The sequence below is a fragment of the Myxine glutinosa genome, chromosome 1, assembly GCF_964187855.1.
Source record: "Myxine glutinosa chromosome 1, kmMyxGlut1.1, whole genome shotgun sequence".
Classification (NCBI taxonomy): domain Eukaryota; kingdom Metazoa; phylum Chordata; class Myxini; order Myxiniformes; family Myxinidae; genus Myxine; species Myxine glutinosa.
The window spans coordinates 307,550,083-307,574,454 of NC_136261.1; the positions used below are offsets into that span (position 1 = coordinate 307,550,083).

At 52.7% G+C, this 24,372-nt stretch overlaps 1 protein-coding gene across 1 annotated transcript in view; it reads left to right on the forward strand.

Moving 5' to 3' along the window:
• The first annotated feature begins 13 nt into the window (after nucleotides 1-13).
• Nucleotides 14-24,372, forward strand: part of LOC144888872 (IQ motif and SEC7 domain-containing protein 2-like) — a 35,853-nt gene continuing 11,494 nt past the window's right edge. The window contains exons 1-4 of the mRNA XM_078768462.1: nucleotides 14-63; nucleotides 5,307-5,468; nucleotides 5,586-5,765; nucleotides 17,410-17,459. Coding sequence (XP_078624588.1) covers nucleotides 36-63; nucleotides 5,307-5,468; nucleotides 5,586-5,765; nucleotides 17,410-17,459 — 420 coding nt within the window. The 5' untranslated portion in view covers nucleotides 14-35. The remainder of the gene's footprint in view (nucleotides 64-5,306; nucleotides 5,469-5,585; nucleotides 5,766-17,409; nucleotides 17,460-24,372) is intronic.

Consider the following 24,372-nt stretch of genomic DNA (forward strand, 5'->3'; position numbering starts at 1 on the left):
CGTACACCTTTCGGCAGTCATTCTCACTTTATGGGATGCAGGTGCATTTGTTCGAGAACCAGTGTAAGTTTGTTTTTGAAAACAGTTTCACATGAATGCTAGTGTGAGTGTGATTTCGGGTGAGGGATTGGGTGCTGAAACGCAAATCACATTGCTTTTTGGATGAGTATGTAAAGCCGGCTATCCTGTCTGAGTTTAGCTTGTGGATGGGATCGATCTTTGTGTGCAGACGCCCTGCCTAAATTACTCTTCTTTTGATTAAATGGGATATGTATGATAACTATAAAAGGGATGTGGATGTTAAAATAGATTAAGTTAATGGCGAGTAATAGCATTCAATACTTGATTGATAATTTCCCGTATTGACCGATGGGAATAGGTGTGAGAACTGATGGGAATTCACCAACATCAAACCTAACCAGGGTAACCCACATGTTATGGCCTACTCTAACTCACATAATTATGCATCAGCGAGCACACATTTATCCCACCCATCAGATTGGTCCAATCACAGGACCACAGCCTATATCATCACTGAACACCTAAACACAAGGCAGGTAGGCAATGGACGCAGGGGCATTGTTGTGACAGAAAGTGACTGCGTGAAGCGTACGCGAACACACTATTCCATATTGAAAATATGACATTAAAGCGTGGCGTTACGCGCGCTGCTTGCGAGCAAGGAGGAAGCGGACAAGCGGTAACTTATAAGCGTCTTTATTTCAGGAGCTCACTGTAACACTGGCGCGCTCCGGGCTGCGCGCCCGGTGTATATCATGAGGCCTCGCCTACCCCTCGGGCGTGGCCACTGCCCACTTGGTGCGCGGAATGATGTCACCACGCCAGTGGGCTTTTGTGTCCGCCACACGCGCCCCCCCAGAATTCCCGCGCACCTGGAGGGCCAGTTTGCGGGGCAGACGAATGACCCGGCCGAAGCGCCCCCTGGCGATCGGCGGCGTCCGGGGTGCAGGGATGCCAGGTGGGATGCCCCTGGCTGCCCCTGGGATGGGTGCAGGACCGGGGGGCGGCGTGGCGGCGGAGCTGGGCGGTGCCGGGGGTCCGCCCGCAGGGGGGCGGCCCCGACGTGGGGGTCGGGCCACTGGCGGTGGATGGTCCACGTCGAGGTGGGCCGGCTTGAGGCGGTCTACCGAAACGCGGTCAGGAGTACCGCCGATGTCCAGGGTAAAGTGCTTCGCCCCGGTCTCCAGCACGCGGAAAGGCCCGTCGTACGGGGGCCGCAGTGGTGTCCGGTGGGCATCGTGGCGGACGAAGACGTACTCCGCCGTGCGAAGCTCCGGAGCGACGTGCGTCGGTGGGTGCCCGTGGCATGCCGTTGGCACCGGGGCGAACCTCTGGGCGGTCTCTTGCAGAGCGGAGCGCTGCATTGCCATGGTGCCGTGGAGTCGGGGAGGAACTCGCCCGGCACCGGCAGCGGTTGCCCGAAGACCAACTCTGCCGCGGATGCACGCAGGTCCTCCTTGGGCGCCGTCCGGAGGCCCAGCATGACCCAGGGGAGCCTGTCGACCCAGCCGCCGTCGCGGAGGGTGGCCCGGAGCGCGGCCTTCAATGAGCGGTGAAATCGCTCACACAGGCCGTTAGCCTGGGGGTGGTAGGCCGTGGTTCGGTGCAGCCGGACCCCGGGCCCCTGCGCGACCGCCCCCCAGAGCTCCGAGGTGAACTGGGGGCCGCGGTCGGACGAGATGTCTGAGGGGGCGCCGAACCGGGCGACCCAGGTGGCGATGAAAGCCTGCGCGACATCGGCCGCCGTTGTCGACACCAAGGGCACGGCCTCCGGCCACCGGGTGGTGCGGTCCACCATGGTGAGGACGTATGTAAAACCCCGCGAGGGGGGCAGAGGTCCCACCAGGTCCACGTGGACGTGGTCAAACCGGCGTTCCGGCACCGTGAACGGGGCCAACGGGGCCTGGGTGTGCCGGTGCACCTTGGCGCGCTGGCCCACGAGGCAGGTCCTGGCCCAGCCGCGGACGGCCTTCCGGAGGCCATGCCAGACGAACTTATCGGCGATCAGCCTTTGGGAGGCCCTCGCGCCCGGGTGGGACAAGCCGTGGATGGCGTCAAACACCTGGCGCTGCCAGCCCGTGGGCACGATGGGGCGAGGACGCCCGAGGGAGACGTCGCACAAGAGGGCCGCGCCCGCGCCGTCGAACGGCACCTCGGTGACGCGGAGGCCCGTGACGGCGGTCCGCAAGGCCTGGACGTTGGGGTCAGCGGCCTGGTCCGCTGCCATCCGGGCATAGTCGATGCCGAGGTGGACTGCGTGGGCGACGGCCCGGGAAAGGCAATCCGCCACCGAGTTGTCCTTCCCCGCGATGTGCTGGATGTCCGTCATGTACTCGGACACGGCCGAGAGGTGACGCTGCTGCCGGGCCGACCACGGCTCGGTGACCTTGCCCATCGCGAAGATCAGCGGCTTGTGGTCGACGAAGGCAGTGAACGCACGGCCCTCGAGCAGATGGCGGAAGTGCCTGACCGCCAAGTGAAGCCCGAGCAACTCGCGGTCGAAGGTACTGTAACGGCGTTCGGGCGGGCGAAGCTGCCGGCTAAATAACGCCAGCGGTTGCCAAGCTCCACGCACCCATTGCTCGTGCACCGCGCCCACCGCGTAGTCCGAGGCATCGGTGGTGAGGGCGATCGGTGCATCGGGCGCCGGGTGCGCGAGCATGGTGGCGTTAGCCAAGGCGAGCTTCGCGCCCGTGAACGCCGTGTCCATCTGCTCGGTGCAGGTAACGTCGCCTTTGCCCGGCTTACCTCGGAGAGCATCGTGCAGGGGGCACAGGAGCTGGGCAATACGGGGCAGGAACCGATGGTAAAAGTTCACCATGCCCAGGAACTCCTGCAGCCCTCTGATCGTGCGGGGGCGCGGAAACCCCTTCACCGCCTCCACCTTGGCCGGCAGGGGGACGGCTCCGTGCCTGGTGACACGGTGCCCCAGAAAATCGATTATGGCGGCGCCGAACCGGCACTTTGCGGGGTTCACAATCAGGCCATGCTGGCCCAGGCGTTCGAAGAGCGTGCGGAGGTGGCGTAGGTGCTCTTCGCGGGACGCGCTGGCGACGAGGATATCGTCCAGGTAGACGTAGACAAAATCCAAGTTGCGCAGGACGCTGTCCATCAGTCGCTGGAACGCCTGAGCCGCATTCTTCAGAACGAAGGGCATGCGCAGGAACTCGAAGAGTCCGAATGGCGTGATGACCGCCGTCTTCGGGACGTCCTCCGGCCTGACGGGGTCCTGATGGTAGCCGCGTATGAGGTCCACCTTCGAGAAGAAGGACATGCCCGCCAAACGGGCGGAAAAGTCCTGAATGTGGGGGACGGGGTAGCGGTCGGGAGTCGTGGCGTCATTGAGACGGCGATAGTCCCCGCACAGTCGCCATCCCCCGCCGGGCTTCGGCACGATGTGCAGCGGCGACGCCCAAGCGCTCTCTGAGCGCCGAACGATGCCGAGTCGCTCCAGGGTAGCGAACCCCGCTTTTGCCACCGCCAGCTTCGTCGGCTCGAGGCGGCGTGCCCGGGCGTAGACCGGTGGCCCGACGGTGGGGATGTGATGGGCCACCCCATGCTTGACGGCCCCTGCCGAGAAGGTGGGCCGCGTGAGGGCCGGGAAGCTGGCGAGGAGGCGGGTGAATGCGTCCGCTGCCGGAAGCGTACAGACCAACGTGGCCCGAACCGAACCGTTCGGCAAGCCGCTTGGCAAGCCGCTCGTTGAGCTGCTCGGCGAGCTGGGCAACGCACAAGCGAGCGAGCTGAACGTCTCGGCCTGGACAAGCCGTCTGCGCTTGATGTCGACCAGGAGCCCATTAGCGCACAGGAAGTCCGCGCCAAGCAGTGCCATGGGCACGTCGGCGGTGACGAACGTCCATCGGAAAACCTGCCCTCCGAACCGCAGAGAGAGGCAGCGTTTTCCGTACGTACGGATGGGCGTCCCGTTCGCGGCAAGCAGCGCGGGGCCCCCACCCGCGGCGTGCTTGTCTGACGTGCCGGCGGGAACGACACTCACCTGCGCTCCCGTGTCGCACAGGTAACGGCGCCCGGAGAAGGTGTCCGTTATGAACAGCAGGCTGCTCGAACGGCCGGCGCTAATCGCCACTATTGAGCGCCGGCCCGGGCGTTTCCCGACCTGTTGAAGGAGCATGGCGGATGACACTGCCGAGCTTCGTGGCCGAACTTGGCGTGGAACCAGCACCAGGTGGTGGAGCTGGAGGAGCGCGGCTGGCTCCGCCAGGCCGGTGGAGTTGGCGGGTTTCCCCGCGGTGGCGGTTTTCGCCGCGGCGGTGGGCGGGGCGTGGCGGCGGTCACGAGGTGCGTATCAGCATGCTGGGTATGCTGTATAAGCTGATGCTGTGGATCAGCAGCATCAGCAGCATCAGCAGCACCAGCAGCATCAGCAGCACCAGCAGCATCAGCCTCGAGGGCCGTGACGGCCACGCCGACTCTCGCCCGCGTGTCCGAAGCGGCGAAGTACCTGTCCGCCTCGGCTGCCAATGCTCGGGGTTCCGTTAGCCCGGTCCCGGCCAACGCGAGGCGAACCTGCGCTGGAAGTTGGCGACGGAAAAGCGCCCGGAATAGAGAACCGGGTGCTTCGTCGCCCAACAGTGACAGCATATGGTCCATTCGGACCGACGGGCGCGTGTCACCGAGCTCGGGGAGATCCAGGAGGCGGTCGGCCCGTGCGTCGTCCGTGAGGCCGAACGTGGCTAGGAGTAGCCGCTTGAGTGCCTCGTACTTGTGGCCGTCCGGTGGGTGTCGAAGGACGGACGCAACTCGAGCGGCCGTGCCGGGCCCGAGGGAGGCGACGACGTGGCAATAGCGCGTGTCATCGCCAGTGAGGCGCCGAAGCTGAAATTGGGCTTCGGCCTGGACGAACCAGACTTCGGCCTGAGCCTCCCAAAATTCGGGAAGTTTGATGAAGTTGGCCATGGCAATGGCGTCGCGTGTGGAAGGATCGCTCCGGCAGATCCAACGTCGAGGGGGTCACCAGTAAAGCGCGGCGTTACGCGCGCTGCTTGCGAGCAAGGAGGAAGCGGACAAGCGGTAACTTATAAGCCTCTTTATTTCAGGAGCTCATTGTAACACTGGCGCGCTCCGGGCTGCGCGCCCGGTGTATATCATGAGGCCACGCCTACCCCTCGGGCGTGGCCACCGCCCACTTGGTGCGCGGAATGATGTCACCACGCCAGTGGGCTTTTGTGTCCGCCACAACATAACATATTATTGTACATCTCAATTAAAGATTCAAATTGTGGAGATGATGCCACCATTCTCTGCCACCCTTCCACCCATACTAGTCTACCACAATGGTATCAAGATTACATCTGTGGTACCAGGAGCAGAATTCAAGGTTCTCATTATCTTCAATGCTCCAAACCCCACGGACCGTCGGAAGTTTGTCAACGATCTACGTGAATCCATCGCTGAGGTCCAAGAAATGGAAAAGATCCGGATAGAATGTGAGTAATACGAAGAGTTAAATTTCATCTTTCAACCCGAACCATAAATGTAAACGTTCTGTTCTTATCATTAATCCTAATGCATCATTAATCACTTATCTCCATCCCAATTCACAGCTGAGCTCGAAAAGCAGAAAGGCGTGGTTGCACGGATGAGCATGGTCCAAGGTATGGCCGGGCCTACAGAGACGGAAAATGGGACGGTATTGCGTGGGAGTTTGGATGACAGCCACACATCCAGTGAGGGCCTGAAACGTGGAGCCCTCAGTGGTTCACTCAGAGATCTCTCAGACAGTGGTAAGGCTGAGCTATGGAGGGTTAATAAAATGTTTGTTTTTTTCAGTTACTCCGACAACAGTAATATTCTTCCACTACTATAACAAGATGCCATGTACCATACAATTCTTTATCGTGAACAAATAACACTGGTCAACAAAATTTTAAAACTTTTATGGTTCTAGTATATTTTGAGGTGATTCTAACCAACATGAACCTGTAGATTTCGATTATGATATCCAATTTTCATTAGCACATCCAGTTTTTGAGAACCATTATACCATAGGAATATCAGCCACAGCTGAAATTCGTCTTGTACTCACTAATCAGGACTTTGTAACGAGACTATCTGAGCTGGAAAGCGTTGCTTGGGATAGCTTTGTGGCTCTTGCTAACACTTACCTTGGAAATTTTCGAGCACCAAATTATGAAGAGCTTGTGGACAAGATGTTGAAGAGTTACCAGGTACTCGGTGCTCGAATGTCACTCAAGATACATTTCTTCCATTCTCATCTGGACTTCTTTCCACAAAATCTTGGCGATGTCAGTGATGAACATGGAGAAAAGTTTCACCAGGAAATTGCCATCATGTAGACTCGATATCAAGGCCGATTCAATCCAAACATGATGGGCGACTACTGTTGGACTTTACAGTGTGAAAGTGATTGCTCCTACAAACACAAAATTAAAGTTCAGAAGCACTTTTAATGTGATGTAAATAAAAACTTAAAGTTTATATTATTTTTTGTGATATTTTATAAAGTTCATATTATTTTTTGTGATATTTTATAAAGTTCATATTATTTTTGGAGATTTACATTTTTTTATGTGATGTAAATAAAAACTTAAAGTTTATATTATTTTTTGTGATATTTTATAAAGTTCATATTATTTTTGGAGATTTACATTTTTTTATGTGATGTAAATAAAAACTTAAAGTTGGTATTATTTTTTGTGATATTTTATAAAGTTCATATTATTTTTGGAAATTTACATTTTTTTATATGATGTAAATAAAAACTTAAAGTTCATATTTTTTTGTGATATTTTATAAAGTTCATATTATTTTTGGAGATTTACATTTTTTTATGTGATGTAAATAAAAACTTAAAGTTCATATTGTTTTTTGTGATATTTTATATAAAGTTCATATTATTTTGGAGATTTACATTTTTTTATGTGATGTAAATAAAAACTTAAAGTTCATATTATTTTTTGTGATATTTTATAAAGTTCATATTATTTTTGGAGATTTACATTTTTTTATGTGATGTAAATAAAAACTTAAAGTTTGTATTATTTTTTGTGATATTTTATAAAGTTCATATTATTTTTGGAGATTTACATTTTTTTATGTGATGTAAATAAAAACGTAAAGTTCATATTATTTTTTGTGATATTTTATAAAGTTCATATTATTTTGGAGATTTACATTTTTTATATGATGTAAAAAAAAACTTAAAGTTCGTATTATTTTTTGTGATATTTTATAAAGTTCATATTATTTTTGGAGATTTACATTTTTTATGTGATGTAAATAAAAACTTTAAGTTCATATTATTTTTTGTGACAATAAATAGACTTATTGAGACTTAATCAAGAAATTCGCATGCTCTAAAGATTTTTTCCACACTTATGATGTACTTCTTCAAGGTTACGTGATAGCGAAATTTAAGGTAAGATTCGGATTCGTGGGCAACAAATTCGTTAGAAACAGTTGAAAATAAGTCAGAACCAATTTGGCTGTTGACCAATGTTATATTCCATGGAAATAGTGAGTAGGTGAAAGAAGAGCAATATACAGATCTTAAAGGAAAAGGGGGAATTCCACCATTATGTGGAAGTAGTACAGAGATGTTATATCTTCTCATTCACCCAATATCACCATCACTTGTTTGTAGTCATAATCATTGATCATATGATCTATTAGCCCCCATTCGACTTAGTCCAAAACGGGGGCTTATGGATTGGGTCTCGTCCGTCTGTCCATCCATCCATCCATGCATCTGCAACCATATCTCGGACATGTATGGACCGATTTTATTCATACTTAACATAACGACAATACATGATAGTGAAGAGCCGGGGCTCTTGCTTGATACGGACGAAATGACGGGCAGGACACAAACTCGTCCGAGAAGATATTTATTCTCAAAACCAACTCGGGAACACTGAAAAGCCCGTTTATCGGGCTGCATTATAAAGCACAACCCGAAACCGAAACCGAAAGCCACGCCTCTCAAGCGAGGCGTGCTTCGGTGGTCACGTGATCAACAGGTGTAGCTGATTATACCCGCACGCGCGGCACGCTTTGGTGGTCACGTGACCAGCCACTCTGGCGCCGCGGATCCCCGCCGGTGACGTCACCGGCTGGAGCAAGGAGATTCTGATGCTGGTCTTGCTTGGGGGACCCATGGGTCGCTACACACACCCCCCCAGAATGGACTTGGTCCAGGGAGGTCAACCTGAGGGGGGTCCGGATGACCTGACCGAAACGACCCCTGGCCAGTTGCGGGGGGGGGGGGGGGGGGCGGTGTGGTGGTGGGTGGTCGGACGGGGGGTGCAGGCAGGGGGGGCCCGGTGTGGTGGCGGGTGGTCGGACGGGGGGTGCAGGATGGGGGGGCGACCGAGGGGCCGGGCAAGTCCTCGGGGGAGGCTGCCGAGGTTCCTCGCGGGCCTCCCGAGGTTGCAGTTCGCGGGTGCAGTGCCGAGAAGGCTCGAGCGGTGCACGCAAAAAGCGGGTGAGCCAACCGAGGGGCTGGTCAAGGCCTCGGGGGAGGCTGCCTAGGTTCCTCGCGGGCCTCCCGAGGATGCGGGGCTGGTCAAGGCCTCGGGGGATGCAGTGGACGGGGGGCGGCCGAGGGGCCGGGCAAGTCCTCGGGGGAGGCTGCCGAGGTTCCTCGCGGGCCTCCTGAGGTTGCAGTGCGCGGGTGCAGTGCCGAGAAGGCTCGAGCGGCGCACGCGAAAAGCGGGTGAGCCAACCGAGGGGCTGGTCCAGGCCTCGGGGGAGGCTGCCGAGGTTCCTCGCGGGCCTCCCGAGGTTGCAGGGTCGGAGAAGTAGTTGCGGTTGTAGTTGTAGGTGCGCGAGGGTGACGAAGCGGCCGTGCCGCGAACGTCAGTGCGCGCGAAGGTGACGAAGCAGCCGTTCTGCCAACGTCAGTGCGCGCGAAGGTGACGAAGCAGCCGTGCCTTCGGAGGGTCTTGGAATAGCTTCGCCCCTCCGGTCGTAGAGGAGGAGCCGAGCGCGGTGCGCGAACCTCATAGTCATGGCCGTCGTCGTTTCCGAAACTCCGGCATTTCGAAACCACGTTCGAAACTGCGCCCGAAGCCGTGCGGGAGAAGCCGGCGTCACCAGCCTAGGTGGCTTCCCTGGCTGGGGCGTGCTCGCTGTGTCCGTTCGCAGCCCCCGCATCTGTGCGGGGGCAGTCGGGGTTGCGTGTTCAAATTCGGCGTCACCAGTGAAGAGCCGGGGCTCTTGCTTGATACGGACAAAATGACGGGCAGGACACAAACTCGTCCGAGAAGATATTTATTCTCAAAACCAACTCGGGAACACTGAAAAGCCCGTTTATCGGGCTGCATTATAAAGCACAACCCAAAACCGAAACCGAAAGCCACGCCTCTCAAGCGAGGCGTGCTTCGGTGGTCACGTGATCAACAGGTGTAGCTGATTATACCCGCACGCACGGCACGCTTTGGTGGTCACGTGACCAGCCACTCTGGCGCCGCGGATCCCCGCCGGTGACGTCACCGGCTGGAGCAAGGAGATTCTGATGCTGGTCTTGCTTGGGGGACCCATGGGTCGCTACAATAGTATACATATTGGTATACCATGATGGTATACATATATACATGCACATCATTTTGTTTCATGATGCGATCAAAGATGGCTGACTTGCGGCCATTTTAGTTGTAAAAAAAACCCGATGTTGAACACGTCCTCAATCATTTCTCGGAAATGATGTGCATATGTTTCGCATCATTCAGATAATGAATGATGCGAAACATATGCACATCATTTTTTTTCTAGATCAGATCGAATATGGCCGACTGGCAGTGCCAGGGTTTCCTGCCCCAATTTCCCTCTAGACACAAAAGACAGACACCACAGTAATCATGTGCTGTTCTCGGACATGCGTTTTCTGATGTTGTTAAAACTTTGAAGATAATGAATGATGGCTTTGAAGATATTCAAATATATACACATCATTTTTTTTCTAGATCAGATCCAAAATGGCAGACTGGCGGCCATTTTGTTAGTTAAACGTGTCCCCAACCATTTCTTGAATATGCATGGTCTAATTTTGTCCAAACATTGCACAAGCACAGTACATGATGGCATACACGAGCACCTCACTTTATTTTACGATCTGATCAAAGATGGTCAAATGGTAGACTGGCAGCCATTTTAAATGTAAAAAAAAAACCCGATGTTTCTCGGACACGCATTTGCCGATGTGGTTCAAACTGTGCACACAGATAATGAATGATGGCTTACATATGCACGTCATTTCTTCTCGAGATCAGATCCAAGATGGCCGACTGGTGGCCATTTGGTTACTTTAACGTGTTTCAAACCTTTTCTCGGCATGCATGCACCGACTTTGTACAAACTTGACACAATGACAATACATGAGTACACATGTCAAGATTTTGTTTTGTAATCCGACCAAACATGGTCGAATGAGGGCCTTTAACTCCATACAGCAAAATTACTAAAATCACAGGGGCTATGGCATTTTCATGTCTTTTTCCCCATGTTCCCCATGTTTCATGTCTTTTTCCCCATGCCCCATGGGCCTTCCACCTTTTGCCCTGTTCAAGTGACTCGTGGTTGTCCCTCTAGGCCCTCTCCCCGTTGGTATTTTTGTGAATATAAGACTGTTCTTCACGGTTCTGTTTAAATATGTTTAAACTTTCCCCTGCAGTGTTTTATTTAGTGGTTTATTACAACACGCTGTTTTTCTTCCTATTTAAAAGGCTCCTTTCAATTTCCTCTTCAACTCATTCCATTTCAAAACAAGTACAAAAAGTTTTAATTAAAACAAAAGCCGCGTCGATGTTACACAATGCCTAGATGCAGCTGTGCCTATAACGTCGATGTTATAGGCACAGGACATTCCTATAGATTCGATTACTTGATGTTATTTTTGTGCAAAGTGAAAATATATCCCGGCAATTTCCCGTGTGTGGCGACGAATTTTTAATATATCTCGGCATTTTCCCGTCTGTTATTTCAGGCGGTGTATGACTGACCATGCCGCGATTTTAAAAAAATATATCTCGGCAATTTCCCGTGTGTGACGACACGTGAACGAAGCTATGCTCCTCTCTCCACATTATTGTGACGATGTATAAATTAAATATTTCATCGTGACGATTGTCATCAAATGGACGAATTTTTAATATATCTCGGCATTTTCCCGTCTGTTATTTCGGGCGGTGTATGACTGAGCATGCCGCGATTTAAACAAAATATATATATCTCGGCATTTTCCCGTCTCTTATTTCGGGCGGTGTATGACTGAGCATGCCGCGATTAAAAAAAAAAAAATCTCAATGGACTTGAAGTTACAGGCCTTTGAGAATTCATTTCGTTCTATAAAGGGCAACTTTCATCGGATTTTCTTCCCGTTTTTTTTCAACCGAGTCTAAAACTATGTTAGCGACTGTGAAAAATGAAATGATATATCGAATTTGATTTGAAATAAAACTGTGTGAGAGAGGAAGACACCACGGGCCTACAAAACAGGCCTCAAAGCTATGCGAGTTAATAAAATGGTGGATATTTGTTTATATGAAGCCTCTCCCAAAATGGGTGGAGCTATGGTTCCCATAATGGGTGGAGCTTTGAGGTTTTGTCTTCTCTGCAAGAACAAGAAGAAGAAGAAGAAGAACAACAACAACAACAACAGCAGAGGGCACTCTATGAGCAGCGTCTGCGACGCGGCTAAAAATATTCAATCTTTTATAATTCTTTCTCACTACGTGCTCTAAATTCTCATTCATTCCACCCCTCCTCCATCGTTCTTAAACGGATCGCTAACTTGAAAATCACAACAAACCCAATTTGTTAGACATGTTCATCTTTCATTAATCATCCACTTTCTAAACTCCCCCCTTGCCCCTCCCCTCCAAATCTCCAACCTTGCCCCTCCCCTCCAAATCTCCCCCCTTGCCAGTCCCCTCCTAAACTCCCCCCTTGCCCCTCCCCTCCAAATCTCCCCCCTTGCCCCTCCCCTCCTAAACTCCCCCCTTGCCCCTCCCCTCCTAAACTCCCCCCTTGCCCTTCCCCTCTTAAACTCCCCCCTTGCCCTTCCCCTCCTAAACTCCACCCTTGCCCCTCCCATTCAAAACTCCCCCCACAACCCCTCCCCTTCAAATCTCCCCCCCAACCATCCCTCACAAATTCTCCCTCCTCCCACCTCCTTCTCAAAGCTGCCTCCTCCCCACTTGGTCTCCCTTCTATCTCATACCTCCACCTCCCCCAACCTTCTACTTTCCTCTGCCACCCCTCAAACAACCCCTCACTGTGCCTCACCCCATCACCATCAAACCTTTGTCCTCCTCATCCTTCCCTTTCTTGTAACTCTTCTGTAATCTCTGACACACTATCAACTGCTCTCCCTACCTCCCCCTCTCATCCTTCATCTGACCCTACCCCTCCCCTCCCCTGTCCTGCACCCGATGTTCCCCCTCTCTCCTCATTAACGGTATGGACCTCAAACATCCGGGGCCTTCGCTCAAACCTGATTGATCTCTCCATTCAGGTTGCTTCTGACAATCCAGACTTGATCTGCTTAACAGAAACTTTCCTCATTCAAGATGTCTCTGATTCCTTAATATCTCTTCCTGGTTACTCCCTCCTCCGGTATGATAGACCTGAGCCTCGTCCTGGTGGTGGGGTGGCTATCTTTATCAAAAACTCACTTCTTCACTCTCCTTGCACTGCCCTCTCTCCACCGCACCCCCAGGAGGACCTCTGGCTACGGCTTCCTCTCCGCTCCCACCTTTTGTTCATATGTGTTCTGTACCGTCCTCCAAACAGTGATGACTCAATTTACATTTCGCTGTCGGACAACATGGACCAACTTCTATCAACTCATCCAAACTCTCTCTTCCTCATATGTGGCTACTTCAACTGTCATCATGCCAGCTGGCTGGGTGTGGGTTCCTTTCTCACCAGCCATGGCACCTCAGCAAAGGACTTCTGCGACTCATTGGGACTGACACAATCTGTCAATTTCCCGACCCGGATCTCAGTCAATGGAGTATCTTCACTTCGAGACTTAGTTATGACAAACGTCCCTGCAAATGTCTGCTGCTCTTCTTCTGCTCCAATCGGTTCTTCTGATCATGTGCTTGTTAAAGTGGACATCTCTCTGGCCATTCTCAGAGAGCCTCCTCAGCGCCGACGAGTCTGGCATTTCACTCAGGCGGACTGGCACGGTCTGCAAGCAGCCATCAATCATCTGGACTGGTCTCCCATTTCTACTGCCTCTGACATCAATTCTTCCTGGGAATTCTTCCAAAGTAAACTGCTCTCTCTCATGCACAGATTTATCCCATCTTGTCTTCAGTTGTCTTACCCTTCCTCCCGTCCATGGTACACTGAATCTTGTGGTGAGGCAGTTGCCCTGAAACAACTTGCCTTTGCCTCTTTGAAGGCAAATCCAACTGAAGGCAATCTCAGTTCCTACCACCAAGCTCGGAACAAGTGTGTGTCTACCCTCAGGAGTGCCAGGAAGCACTATCTCTCCACACTCAAGATTGAACTCTCAAACGTGTCTCCTTCCTCCAAATCCTGGTGGCGTATGGTCAAATCCGTTTCTGGTGTTTGTTCCCCCTCCATCCCCACCCTTACCTCAAATGGCTACACAGTTGACACCGCACGCGACAAAGCCGAATGCCTCAACTCTGTGTTTGCCTCAAAATCTTGTGTCCCAAACCCATCTCTCTCTGTTCCCACCTTTCCCAGTCGAACCCAACTGCTCCTGGACCCTGTTTCCTTCTCTCCTGACAAGGTGGAGAAGTTTTTGTCAAACCTCGACTCTGATTCTGCAACTGGACCAGACGGCATCAGCCCACGGGTCCTAAAATCCTGCTCTGCCGCTCTATCTTACCCTCTCTTTTGCTCAAGGTCATCTGCCAACATCTTGGAAATCAGCAAACATTACCGCTTTACACAAAAAAGGTGCAAATACAGATCCTTGCAACTACAGACCAACCAGCCTGCTCCCAATTATCAGCAAAGTCATGGAATCCATCATTGCTTCGGATCTCAAATCCTTCCTCTTCTCCAATGGCTTGATCTCTGATCATCAATTTGGATTCAGACAAGGCCATTCTACTCTGGACATGCTGTTTCTGCTGTCTCAACAATAGATCGAGGTCCTCAATGCCAAACAGGAAATCAGAGCTGTCTCACTTAACATATCACGTGCCTTCGATACGGTCTGGCACCCAGCTCTGCTCACCAAACTCTCCTCCGATGGTATCCATGGAAATCTCCACTCATGGCTTGTGGACTTCCTCTCTGGTCGTAGGCAACGTGTGGCCCTGAATGGATTTCTCTCATCTCCCCTTCCTGTTCTGGCTGGAGTTCCCCAAGGTAGTGTTCTGGGCCCTGTGCTATTTCTGGTCTTCATCAATGATCTCTCCGACTCACTGGAAAATCCTCTCTATCTCTTTGCTGATGACTCCACTATCTGCCGCTCCAATCCTCATCCCTCAGATCGGCAGTCTGCAGCCTCCTCACTCTCTGTACTTAGGCAGTTAAGACCGAAAAATAGGGCGTATCGTTCATCTTTTCAGGAAAGCACCAAATTTGGCACAGATGTAGTATGGACCTATACAATTATTTTTTTCCTGAGGAGCGCCCAAAAATTCAGAACCCCTGGTGGCCGCCATATTGAATTTCAACATGACCGCCCTCTGTGACCTATTTCCCTCAATAACTTCTATACTATGAGCGATAACACCACAGTTGCAGTGTCTTACCCCATGTTTTCATGGTCTCTGAATCCAATGGGATCAATTGCATAAAGATTGGCATCCATCATCTTTAATTTCAAGATGGCCGCCATGGTGTTTCCATTTTCCTTGAATCTCTCATAGTATTTTAGGTAAAATTTCAATTCCAAGTGATACACATTGTTTTATTGGTCTCTGATAACAATGGAATGGTATTAATTATTCAAAGTTACACACAGTTGCAGTTTTAACTTAAAATATTGTGGGCACTTGAAAGGTGGAGGCCCTCGCACAGACGCGTAGTACTACAAGCACTGTCCATCGCAGTCACACAGTGATGTGCAGGGCAGATTTGCCCTGGAGCATTTACAGTTGCCTTTACAGGCCGACTTACAATGGCAGCTTGTAAGCTCTGAACATGCCTCCTGTATCAGTGGTATTGTGGTCCAAATTGGTGTCCAAGAAGTCCCTGTTTTCATCCAGCCCCAATCAGCTGGTGATGGAAGTTCTGGCTAGGGCACAAGTGCCTGACTCCATACGTGTCCAGGCTGAAAACATGCACGTTTTAGGTGTTGTTCGAAGGCGTCTGCTGTTGAGGGAATGTGATCAATTGTTCTTGCCTTCTTCGTGAACAAGTGTCGGCGCATGTCATTCACTGTCTTTATCTCGGTAGTCCGGTCAAAGAGGATGGCAACATATCTCTCTATGGTCTGTCGTTCCATAGTAATAGCGTCCACAGATGGCCTATAAGCGAGAGCATGAAAGGTGGTCTGCGTGATGCTGGGGTATGCCTCCCAAGCCTTCCAGGCTGTCTTTTTCCCAATTTGGGCAAAAAATGACTGTGTCGCAGCCAGTGAAGGCATGAAATAATGGCAAAGACTCAGACTTCCTGCGGCCAAGGCCGGTGGCAATTTTATGGATGGCAAGGAAGCGGTAGCTTTTACCAGTGCCAATGGCAATCCAGAGTTCCTACACACCGTGTGACTGGTAGGTAAAGTAGTGTGCTATTGCCAAGACCACAATATCAGAATCTACAGTTCGAATCAATACCCGTTTTCTCCCCCTTTTCACTGCATCCAGGACATTTTTGGGGATTTTTTGAATTTTCTGAATTTTTGGGCGCCCCTCAGGAAAACAATTGTATAGGTCCATACCACATCTGTGCCAAATTTGGTGCTTTCCTGAAAAAATGAACGATGCTTCCTCTTAACTGCCTAACTACTGCAGACCTGGACAAAATCACAGACTGGTCAAACAAGTGGAACATGTCTTTCAATCCTGACAAATCTCACACTCTTACTATTCTGTCGCTCAAGCTTTTGGGTCTCACTATCTGCCATGATCTTTCTTGGGAAAACCACATTTCCAAGCTGGCCTCCAAAGCCAGTCGCCGACTGGGTATTCTGCGTCGTGCAAAGTCCTTCCTTGGCACACCTGAGCGCCTCACCACAAACAAGGCTTTCATCGGCAGCTCAATGGAATACTGTTCCCCCCTCTGGGCCGGTGCTCCTGCCTCACACCTAGCTCGGCTTCACGCTGTTGAAACCAAAGCTTTCAGAATCATTGGAATCTCCTGCGATGAAGCTAACTCCGAGGGCCTTTCACTCACTCACCGCAGGCAGGTTGGTGTTCTTTCTGTCTTCTACCGACTCCTCTCCGGCCTTTCTCCCCCAGCTCTCTCTGTGCTCTGTCCCCCAAATATTCCTTCAGGTCGCACAAGATCTGCCTGCAACCCTCTTATGGTTAAACTGCCAAAATCTAGGCTCTCTGCTCACCTTCACTCTTTCATTCCCCTTTTCTCCCGCCTCTGGAACAAACTCCCCCACTCCCTTCAATCCCACTCCTCCCTCCAGGTCTTCAAAACAGCTGTTCACCACCATCTCTTATCTTCCCCCATCCAAAACCTTGATCTTTTCTACCCCCACGAATTCACCCCAGATACAATTTTTTTGAAATTCCAACTTCTTTCCTGGAAGTCCTTGCAGTGTTCATATGTTTTATACCTCTCCCACCTCCCACCAAGCCCTCCCCCTCCCACATTTCTCCCGATGTCCCTGTTCTCAAATGTTGTGTTTGTGTCCTTCCCCCTCTCTCCCCATCTTGTCTACCGCTCCCCTTATTTTTTGTGTTTTATTTGTCGGTTTGACTTTTTGTGTGATTAATGTTAGCTCTTTCACGAGCCTCGATGTTGTATCCAAAAAAAAATAAATGTTGTCCATCTACATATTACATATGCAAGGAGTGCAGAAGGCGGTATATTACGAAATTTCAAATTGAGAGAAGGGAAAGGGATAGGGGCTAAAAAAAATAAGGATATTAGAGTTGCGGAGAAGGGGTTTGAAGAGGGAAGCAAAGGAGATAGTGAGTCGGTGAAAGAAGAGCAATATACAGATCTTAAAGGAAGAGGGGGAATTCCACCATTATGTGGAAGTAATACAGAGATGTTATATCTTCTCATTCACCCAATATCACCATCACTTGTTTGTAGTCATAATCATTGATCATATGATCTATTTTTGGATTTTCTGTTTTTCTCATTATTGCGACTGAATCTCCTCTTTTAAGAAGTTATTTTCATTTTCAAGTCTCCATGGTGGAACTTCCTGTTTATATGCATATTTGGCATATACTTGTCTTCCTCATAGTCAATATATGTGGTTGTTGGGAATTGCCTTTGTGTTTTTGTGTGCAGGGAAGCGTGGTCGGCGGAGCAGTGCTGGATCTTTGGACAGTAACGTGGAGGTGAGCGTATATTTTGCAGATCATCACATTCTGCCAGGTCTCGCACATCATGCCATCGTACGGAACCAGTTGTACAGGAAAAGTTTAACTTAATCTATCAATTTAAATTATTTCATGTACTTTAGAAAAGTTGATTGTGTTGCGCTCTTGGTCTCACTCACAGCCAAAGCTTGCTTTTTTTTCTCTTTTCTTTTTATTTTTTAATGTATACAAGATCGAGGCTCGTGGAAGAGCTAACATCAATCACAAAAAAACAACAACAAACGGACACACAAAACATACAAAAAAGGGAGCGGGAGACGAGATGGGGAGAGAGAGGGAAGCACACAAGTACAACAGCAGAAAACAGGGACAACGGAAGATCTGTGGGAGGAAGAGGGCTTGGGGGGAGGAGGCAGGGGAAGGTGGGGGGCGGGAGGGGGGAACTATAAAACACATGGACACTGCTGGAAATCAGGAAAGAAAAAAGTCGGTATTTTCCAAAAAAAAAAGAGGATTTGGGGTGAATTAACGGGGTTCGAAGAGATCAAGGTTTTGGATGGGGGAAAATAAAAGATGGTGATGAACAGCTGTTTTAAAGACCTGGAGGGAGGAGTGGGATTGAAGAGAGTGAGGGAGTTTGTTCCAGAGGTGGGAGAAAAGAGGAATGAAAGAGTGAAGTTGAGTTGAGAATCTGGATTTTGGCAGTTTCACCAGAAGAGGGTTACTGGCAGATCTTGTGCGACCTGTAGGAATATTTGGGGGACAGAGCACAGATAGAGCTGGGGGAGCTAGGCCGGATAGGAGCCGGAAGAAGACAGAAAGACCACCTATCTGCCTGCGGTGAATGAGTGAATGGCCCTCGGAGTTAGCTTTATCGCGGGAGATTCCAATGATTCTGAAAGCTTTGGTTTCGACAGGTGTGAGGCAGGAGCACCAGCCCAGAGGGGAGAACAGTATTCCATTGAGCTGTGGATGAAAGCCTTGTGTGTGGTGAGGAGCTCAGGTGCGTCAAGTAAGGACCTCGCACGACGGAGGATGCCCAGTCGGTGACTGGCTTTGGAGGCCAGCTTAGAAATGTGGTTTTCCCAGGAAAGATAAATGATCTACTTATATCTACTTATAGATTTGATCTACTTATTCCTCATTCCTCTTTTATCCCGCCTTTGGAACAAACTCCCTCACTCTCTTCAGTCCCACTCCACCCTCCAGGTCTTTAAAACAGCTGTTCACCACGATCTCATCTTCCCCCATCCAAAACCTTGATCTGGTGAAATGCTGGTGCAACATCGGTGGCGGAGGTTTGATTTGTCCAAAAATAGGGCAAAATATAGCTATTTTAAATTGTGTGTTACTCCATGAAGATCTGTTTTTAAAATCTACTTTGATCCAGATGTTCATGTTGATTTAAAAGATTACTGAAAGGGATGATGAAGTGACTGACTATATTGCAGCAATAAAAGTGAAATGAAAATGCAAAACAACCAATCAGCAGCTTCTCAAATGCAGCACGGGAAGTGCAGAAGTGGCCGCTGTAAACGGGAGACAGACAAACGCACGGACAGACACCACGGTTTGCAATACAGTCACATGAAAAAGTAAGTACACCCCATGTAAAGTTTTGACTTTTTCAACATATTTCAACGTACAGCTATTTTATCTTCATTTCAACAATATTGATAGATAAAGGTGATATTGTGGCGGGCACAAGGATCAATAATTCCGCGCACCAGTGGGTGGCCCGAGCGTCCGGGCGTGGAACTGAGATACATGCCCCGCCTTTCGGCCGATCGGCCACGCCCGGGGGCAAGGCGTGGCCTCGGGACATATATGCGGGCTCGAAGGTCGAGCCCGCCCAGTGCTGATGTGCGAGCTTGTAATAAAATGCTTTCGTTTGTATCCACGCGTTGTGGCCTACCTTTTTGGCAATTGAGTCGTGTGTGCACAGCACCACACTGGTGACCCTGACTGGTTCAGCCGTCGCTGACCCCCGAACGCGCCATGGCTATCAACACCGTCGCCATCAAACTCCCGGAGTTCTGGGAAGCGCAAGCCGACGTTTGGTTTGTGCAGGCTGAAGCTCAATTCCAACTCCGGGGCATCACGGCGGACGAGACCATGTGTTACCACATGGTCGCCGCCCTCGGGCCCGGCACTGCCGCCCGCGTCGTGTCCATCTTTCGGCGCCCGCCGGGCGACCACAAGTACGCGGCGCTCAAACGTCTCCTCCTCGCCACGTTCAGGCTCACGGAAGTCGAACGCGCCGACCGCCTCCTGGACCTTCCCGCCCTCGGCGACACACGACCGTCTGTTCGGATGGATTTTATGCTGTCCCTTCTCGGAGACCAGCGCCCGGATTTCCTCTTCTGAGCACTTTTCCTCCGCCAGCTACCTGAACAGGTGCGCCTCACGCTGGCCGGTTAAAAAACAATGGAATCCCGTGCCCTGGCCGGAGAGGCTGACAAATTTTTTGCAGCCTGCGACACGCGGTCGGTTTACGGTGCTGCCGTAGTGGATCCCGGTGTGGAGGCTACAGCGCCCCCGGCTTCCCTCGTGGCCGCTGCTACGCCCCGCCCACTACCGCCGCCGCCACCACCACCGCCGCCGCCACCACCACCGCCGCCGGCACGGCCGACACGGCCGCCACCGCTGCAAACCTGGTGCTACTATCACGCCAGGTTCGGCCGCAAGGCTAGAATGTGCCGCCCGCCGTGTTCTTTTGACGGGTCGGGAAACGACCAGGCCGGCGCTCACTTGCGGCCATGAGCGTCGGCCATTCCGGCAGCCTCCTGTTCATCACGGACACCTCGTCTGGTCGTCGTTTTCTATGCGACACGGGAGCGCAGGTAAGCGTCCTCCCTGCCTCCGCGTCCGACAAGCAAGCCGCGGGCCGGGGCACCGCTTTGCTTGCCGCCAACGGAACACCCATCCGCACATTCGGGAAGCGTTGCCTCACTGCGGTTCGGAGGGCAGCGTTTCCAATGGTCGTTCGTCACCGCCAGCGTGCCAATGGCCCTGCTCGGTGCAGACTTCCTTTGTGCACATGGGCTGTTGGTGGACGTTAAGCGTCGACGTCTCGTCCAGGCCGAAACCTTCAGCTCGCTCGCTTGTTCGCTGAGCGGCTCACCGAGCGGCTTGCCAAGTGGCTTGCTGAAGGGTTCCGTCCCGGCGAGGTTAGTCTGTACGCTTCCGGCAGCGGACGAGTTTACCCGCCTCCTCGCCAGTTTCCCGGCACTCACGCGGCCCACCTTTTCAGCGGTGGCCGTCAAACACGGGGTGGAGCACCATATCCCCACTGTCGGCCCACCGGTCTATGCCCGGGCGCGCCGCCTCGACCCCACGAAGCTCGCCGTGGCGAAAGCGGAGTTCGCCACGCTGGAACGGCTGGGCATCGTACGGTGCTCCAACAGCGCTTGGGCCTCTCCTCTGCACATTGTGCCCAAGCCCGGCGGCGGATGGCGGCTGTGCGGTGACTACCGCCGGCTCAACGATGCCACCACCCCCGACCGCTACCCGGTCCTGCATATTCAAGACTTTTCCGCCCGGTTGGCAAACACGACCGTTTTCTCCAAGGTGGACCTCATCCGGGGCTACCACCAGGTCCCCGTACAACTGGACGATGTCCCAAAGACGGCCGTCATCACCCCTTTCGGCCTCTTTGAGTTCCTGCGGATGCCTTTTGGGTTGAAGAATGCGGCCCAGGCGTTCCAGCGGCTCATGGACAGCATCTTGCGTGACTTACCTTTCATCTACGTCTACCTGACGACATCCTAGTCGCGAGCGCGTCCCGGGAGGAGCACCTGCTCCACCTCCGCATGCTCTTCGAACACCTGGGCCAGCATGGCCTGATCATCAACCCCGCGAAGTGCCGTTTCGGCGTCACCGCCATCGACTTCTTGGGGCACCGCATCACCAGGCACGGGGCCATCCCTTTACCGCCCAAGGTGGAGGCCGTCAAGAGTTTCCCGTGCCCCCGCACGATCAAGGGGCTCCAGGAATTCCTGGGCATGGTCAATTTTTACCACCGCTTCGTGCCCCGCGTCGCCCAGCTCCTGCGCCCCCTGCACGAGGCCCTCCGGGGGAAGCCGGGCAAAGGTGACATCGCCTGGACGGAGCCGATGGCCGTGGCGTTTGTGGGCGCAAAGCTGGCCTTGGCCAACGCCACCATGCTGGCGCACCCGGTGCCCGATGCACCAATCGCCCTCAACACCGACGCGTCGGACTACGCGGTGGGCGCGGTGCACGAGCAGTGGGTGCGTGGTGCTTCACAGCCGCTGGCGTTTTTTAGCCGGCAGCTTCGCCCGCACGAACGCCGCTACCAGCACCTTCGACCGTGAGCTGCTCGGGCTCCACCTGGCGGTCCGACACTTCCGCCATCTGCTAGAGGGCCGCCCGTTCACGGCTTTCGTTGACCACAAGCCCCTTGTGTTCGCGATGGCCAAGGTCGCCGAGCCATGGTCGGCCCGGCAGCAACGTCACCTCTCTGCCGTGTCCGAGTACACGACGGACATCCGTCACATCGCGGGTAAAGACAACCCGGTGGCGGATTGCCTTTCCCGGTCCGTCGCACACGCGGTCCACCTCGGGATCGACTATGCCCGGATGGCGGAGGACCAGACCGCCGACCCCGACGTCCAGGCCTTGCGGACCGCCGTCATAGGCCTCCGCGTCACCGAGGTGCCATTCGACGTCGCGGGCACGGCCCTCTTGTGCGACGTCTCCCTTGGCCGGCCTCGCCCCATCGTGCCCGCTGGCTGGCAGCGCCCGGTTTTCGACGCCATCCACGGCCTGTCCCACCCGGGCACGAAGGCCTCCCAGAAGCTCGTCGCGGCGAAGTTCGTCTGGCATGGCCTTAGGAAGAACGTCCGCGACTGGGCCAGGACGTGCCTCGCGTGCCAGCGCGCAAAGGTCCACTGCCACACCCAGGCTCGTTGGCCCCGTTTACGGTGCCCGAGCGTCGGTTCGACCATGTCCACGTCGACTTGGTGGGACCTCTGCCCCCCTCGCGGGGGTTCACCCACCTCCTCACCATGGTGCACCGCACCACCCGGTGGCCGGAGGCCGTGCCATTGGTGGCGACGGCTGCGGCTGACGTCGCGCAAGCCTTCATCGCCACGTGAGTTGCCCAGTTCGGTGCCCCCTCGGACATCTCGTGCGACCGCAGCCCCCAGTTCACCTCTGGGCCGACAGGCTCCCTGGGTCCTGCTGGGCCTCAGGACGGTGCCCAAGGACGACCTGCGCGCGTCCTCGGCGGAGCTGGTCTTCGGACAACCGCTGCGGGTGCCGGGCGAATTTATCCCCGACTCCACGGCTCCTTGGTCCGCGGCGCAACAGCGCTCCACCCTGCAGGAGACCGCCAGGCGGTTCGCCCCGGTGCCGACGGCACACCACAGTTGCCCGTCCTCCCACGTCGCCCCGGAGCTTCGCACGGCGGAGTAGGTTTTCGTCCGGCATGACGCCCACCGGGCACCGCTGCGGCCCCCGTACGACGGGCCCTTCCGCGTGCTGGAGACCGGGGACAAACATTTCATTGTGGACATCGGCGGTGCTCCGGATCATATCTCCGTGGACCGCCTCAAGCCGGCCCACCTCGATCTGGACCACCCCCCGCAAGCAGCTCTGCCTCCGCGTCGAGGCCGCCCCCCGGCGGTCAGACCCCCGGCACCCCCCAGCCCCGCCGTCCCGCTACCCCCCAGCCCTGCACGCATCGCCAGAGGGCGTTTCGGCCGGGTCATCCGGCTTCCCCGCAAGCTCACCCTTCAGGTGCGCGGAATTCTGGGGGGGCGCGTGTGGCGGGCACAAGGATCAATAATTCCGCGCACCAGTGGGTGTCGCGAGCGTCCGGGCGTGGAACTGAGATACATGCCCCGCCTTTCAGCCGATCGGCCACGCCCGGGGGCAAGGCGTGGCTTCGGAACATATATGCGGGCTCAAAGGTCGAGCCCGCCCAGTGCTGATGTGCGAGCTTGTAATAAAGTGCTTTCGTTTGTATCCACGCGTTGTGGCCTACCTTTTTGGCAATTGAGTCGTGTGTGCACAGCACCACAATATAATATAACAAATATCATGAAACATTTACATTTTGTAGTCCATTGTATAATTTAAATAAACATAAATGCAAATTTCGCATGTGGAAAAAGTAAGTACACCCCTACATTTATCACTACTTCAAATACATAAAATTAGAATCAGCTGCACCAGCTCAGGTGCAAATGATTAGAACATCGTTAGAGAGGACTTGGAGGAACCTGGCTTATTTAAACCTCAGACATTTAGTTTGGTTTACTCTTTGTTGTTGAAGTGTGCGGCGTCACCATGCCTACATCAAAAGCACTCTCTGAGGCCTTCAGAAAGAAGGTTATAGATGCCTACGAGTCTGGGAAGGGATTTTAAAAGATCTCCAAACAATTTGAAATCAATCATTCGACTGTTCGGAAGATCATCTACAAGTGGAGAAGATTCCAAACAACTGCCAACTTGTTCAGGCCAGGCCTCCCCAGCAAGTTCAGTCCGAGAGCAGACCGCAAGATGCTGAAAGACGTCTCTAAGAACCCCAGAATGTCATCACGAGACCTACAGGTAGCTCTTGCCACTGTTGATGTCAAAGTGCACGAGTCTACGATTAGAAAGAGGCTGCACAAATTTGATCAACATGGGAGGTGTGCCAGGAGGAAACCTTTGCTGTCCAGAAAGAACATCAGGGCAAGACTCAAGTTTGCCAATGAACACCTAGGCAAAGACCAGCACTTCTGGAACAATGTGCTCTGGACAGATGAGTCAAAGGTAGAGCTATTTGGCCACAGTACCTGAAGACATGTTTGGCGAAAACCAAAGACAGCATTTGACCACAAGAACCTGATACCAACTGTAAAGCATGGTGGTGGAAATATTATGGTTTGGGGCAGCTTTGCTGCATCAGGGCCTGGGCAGCTCA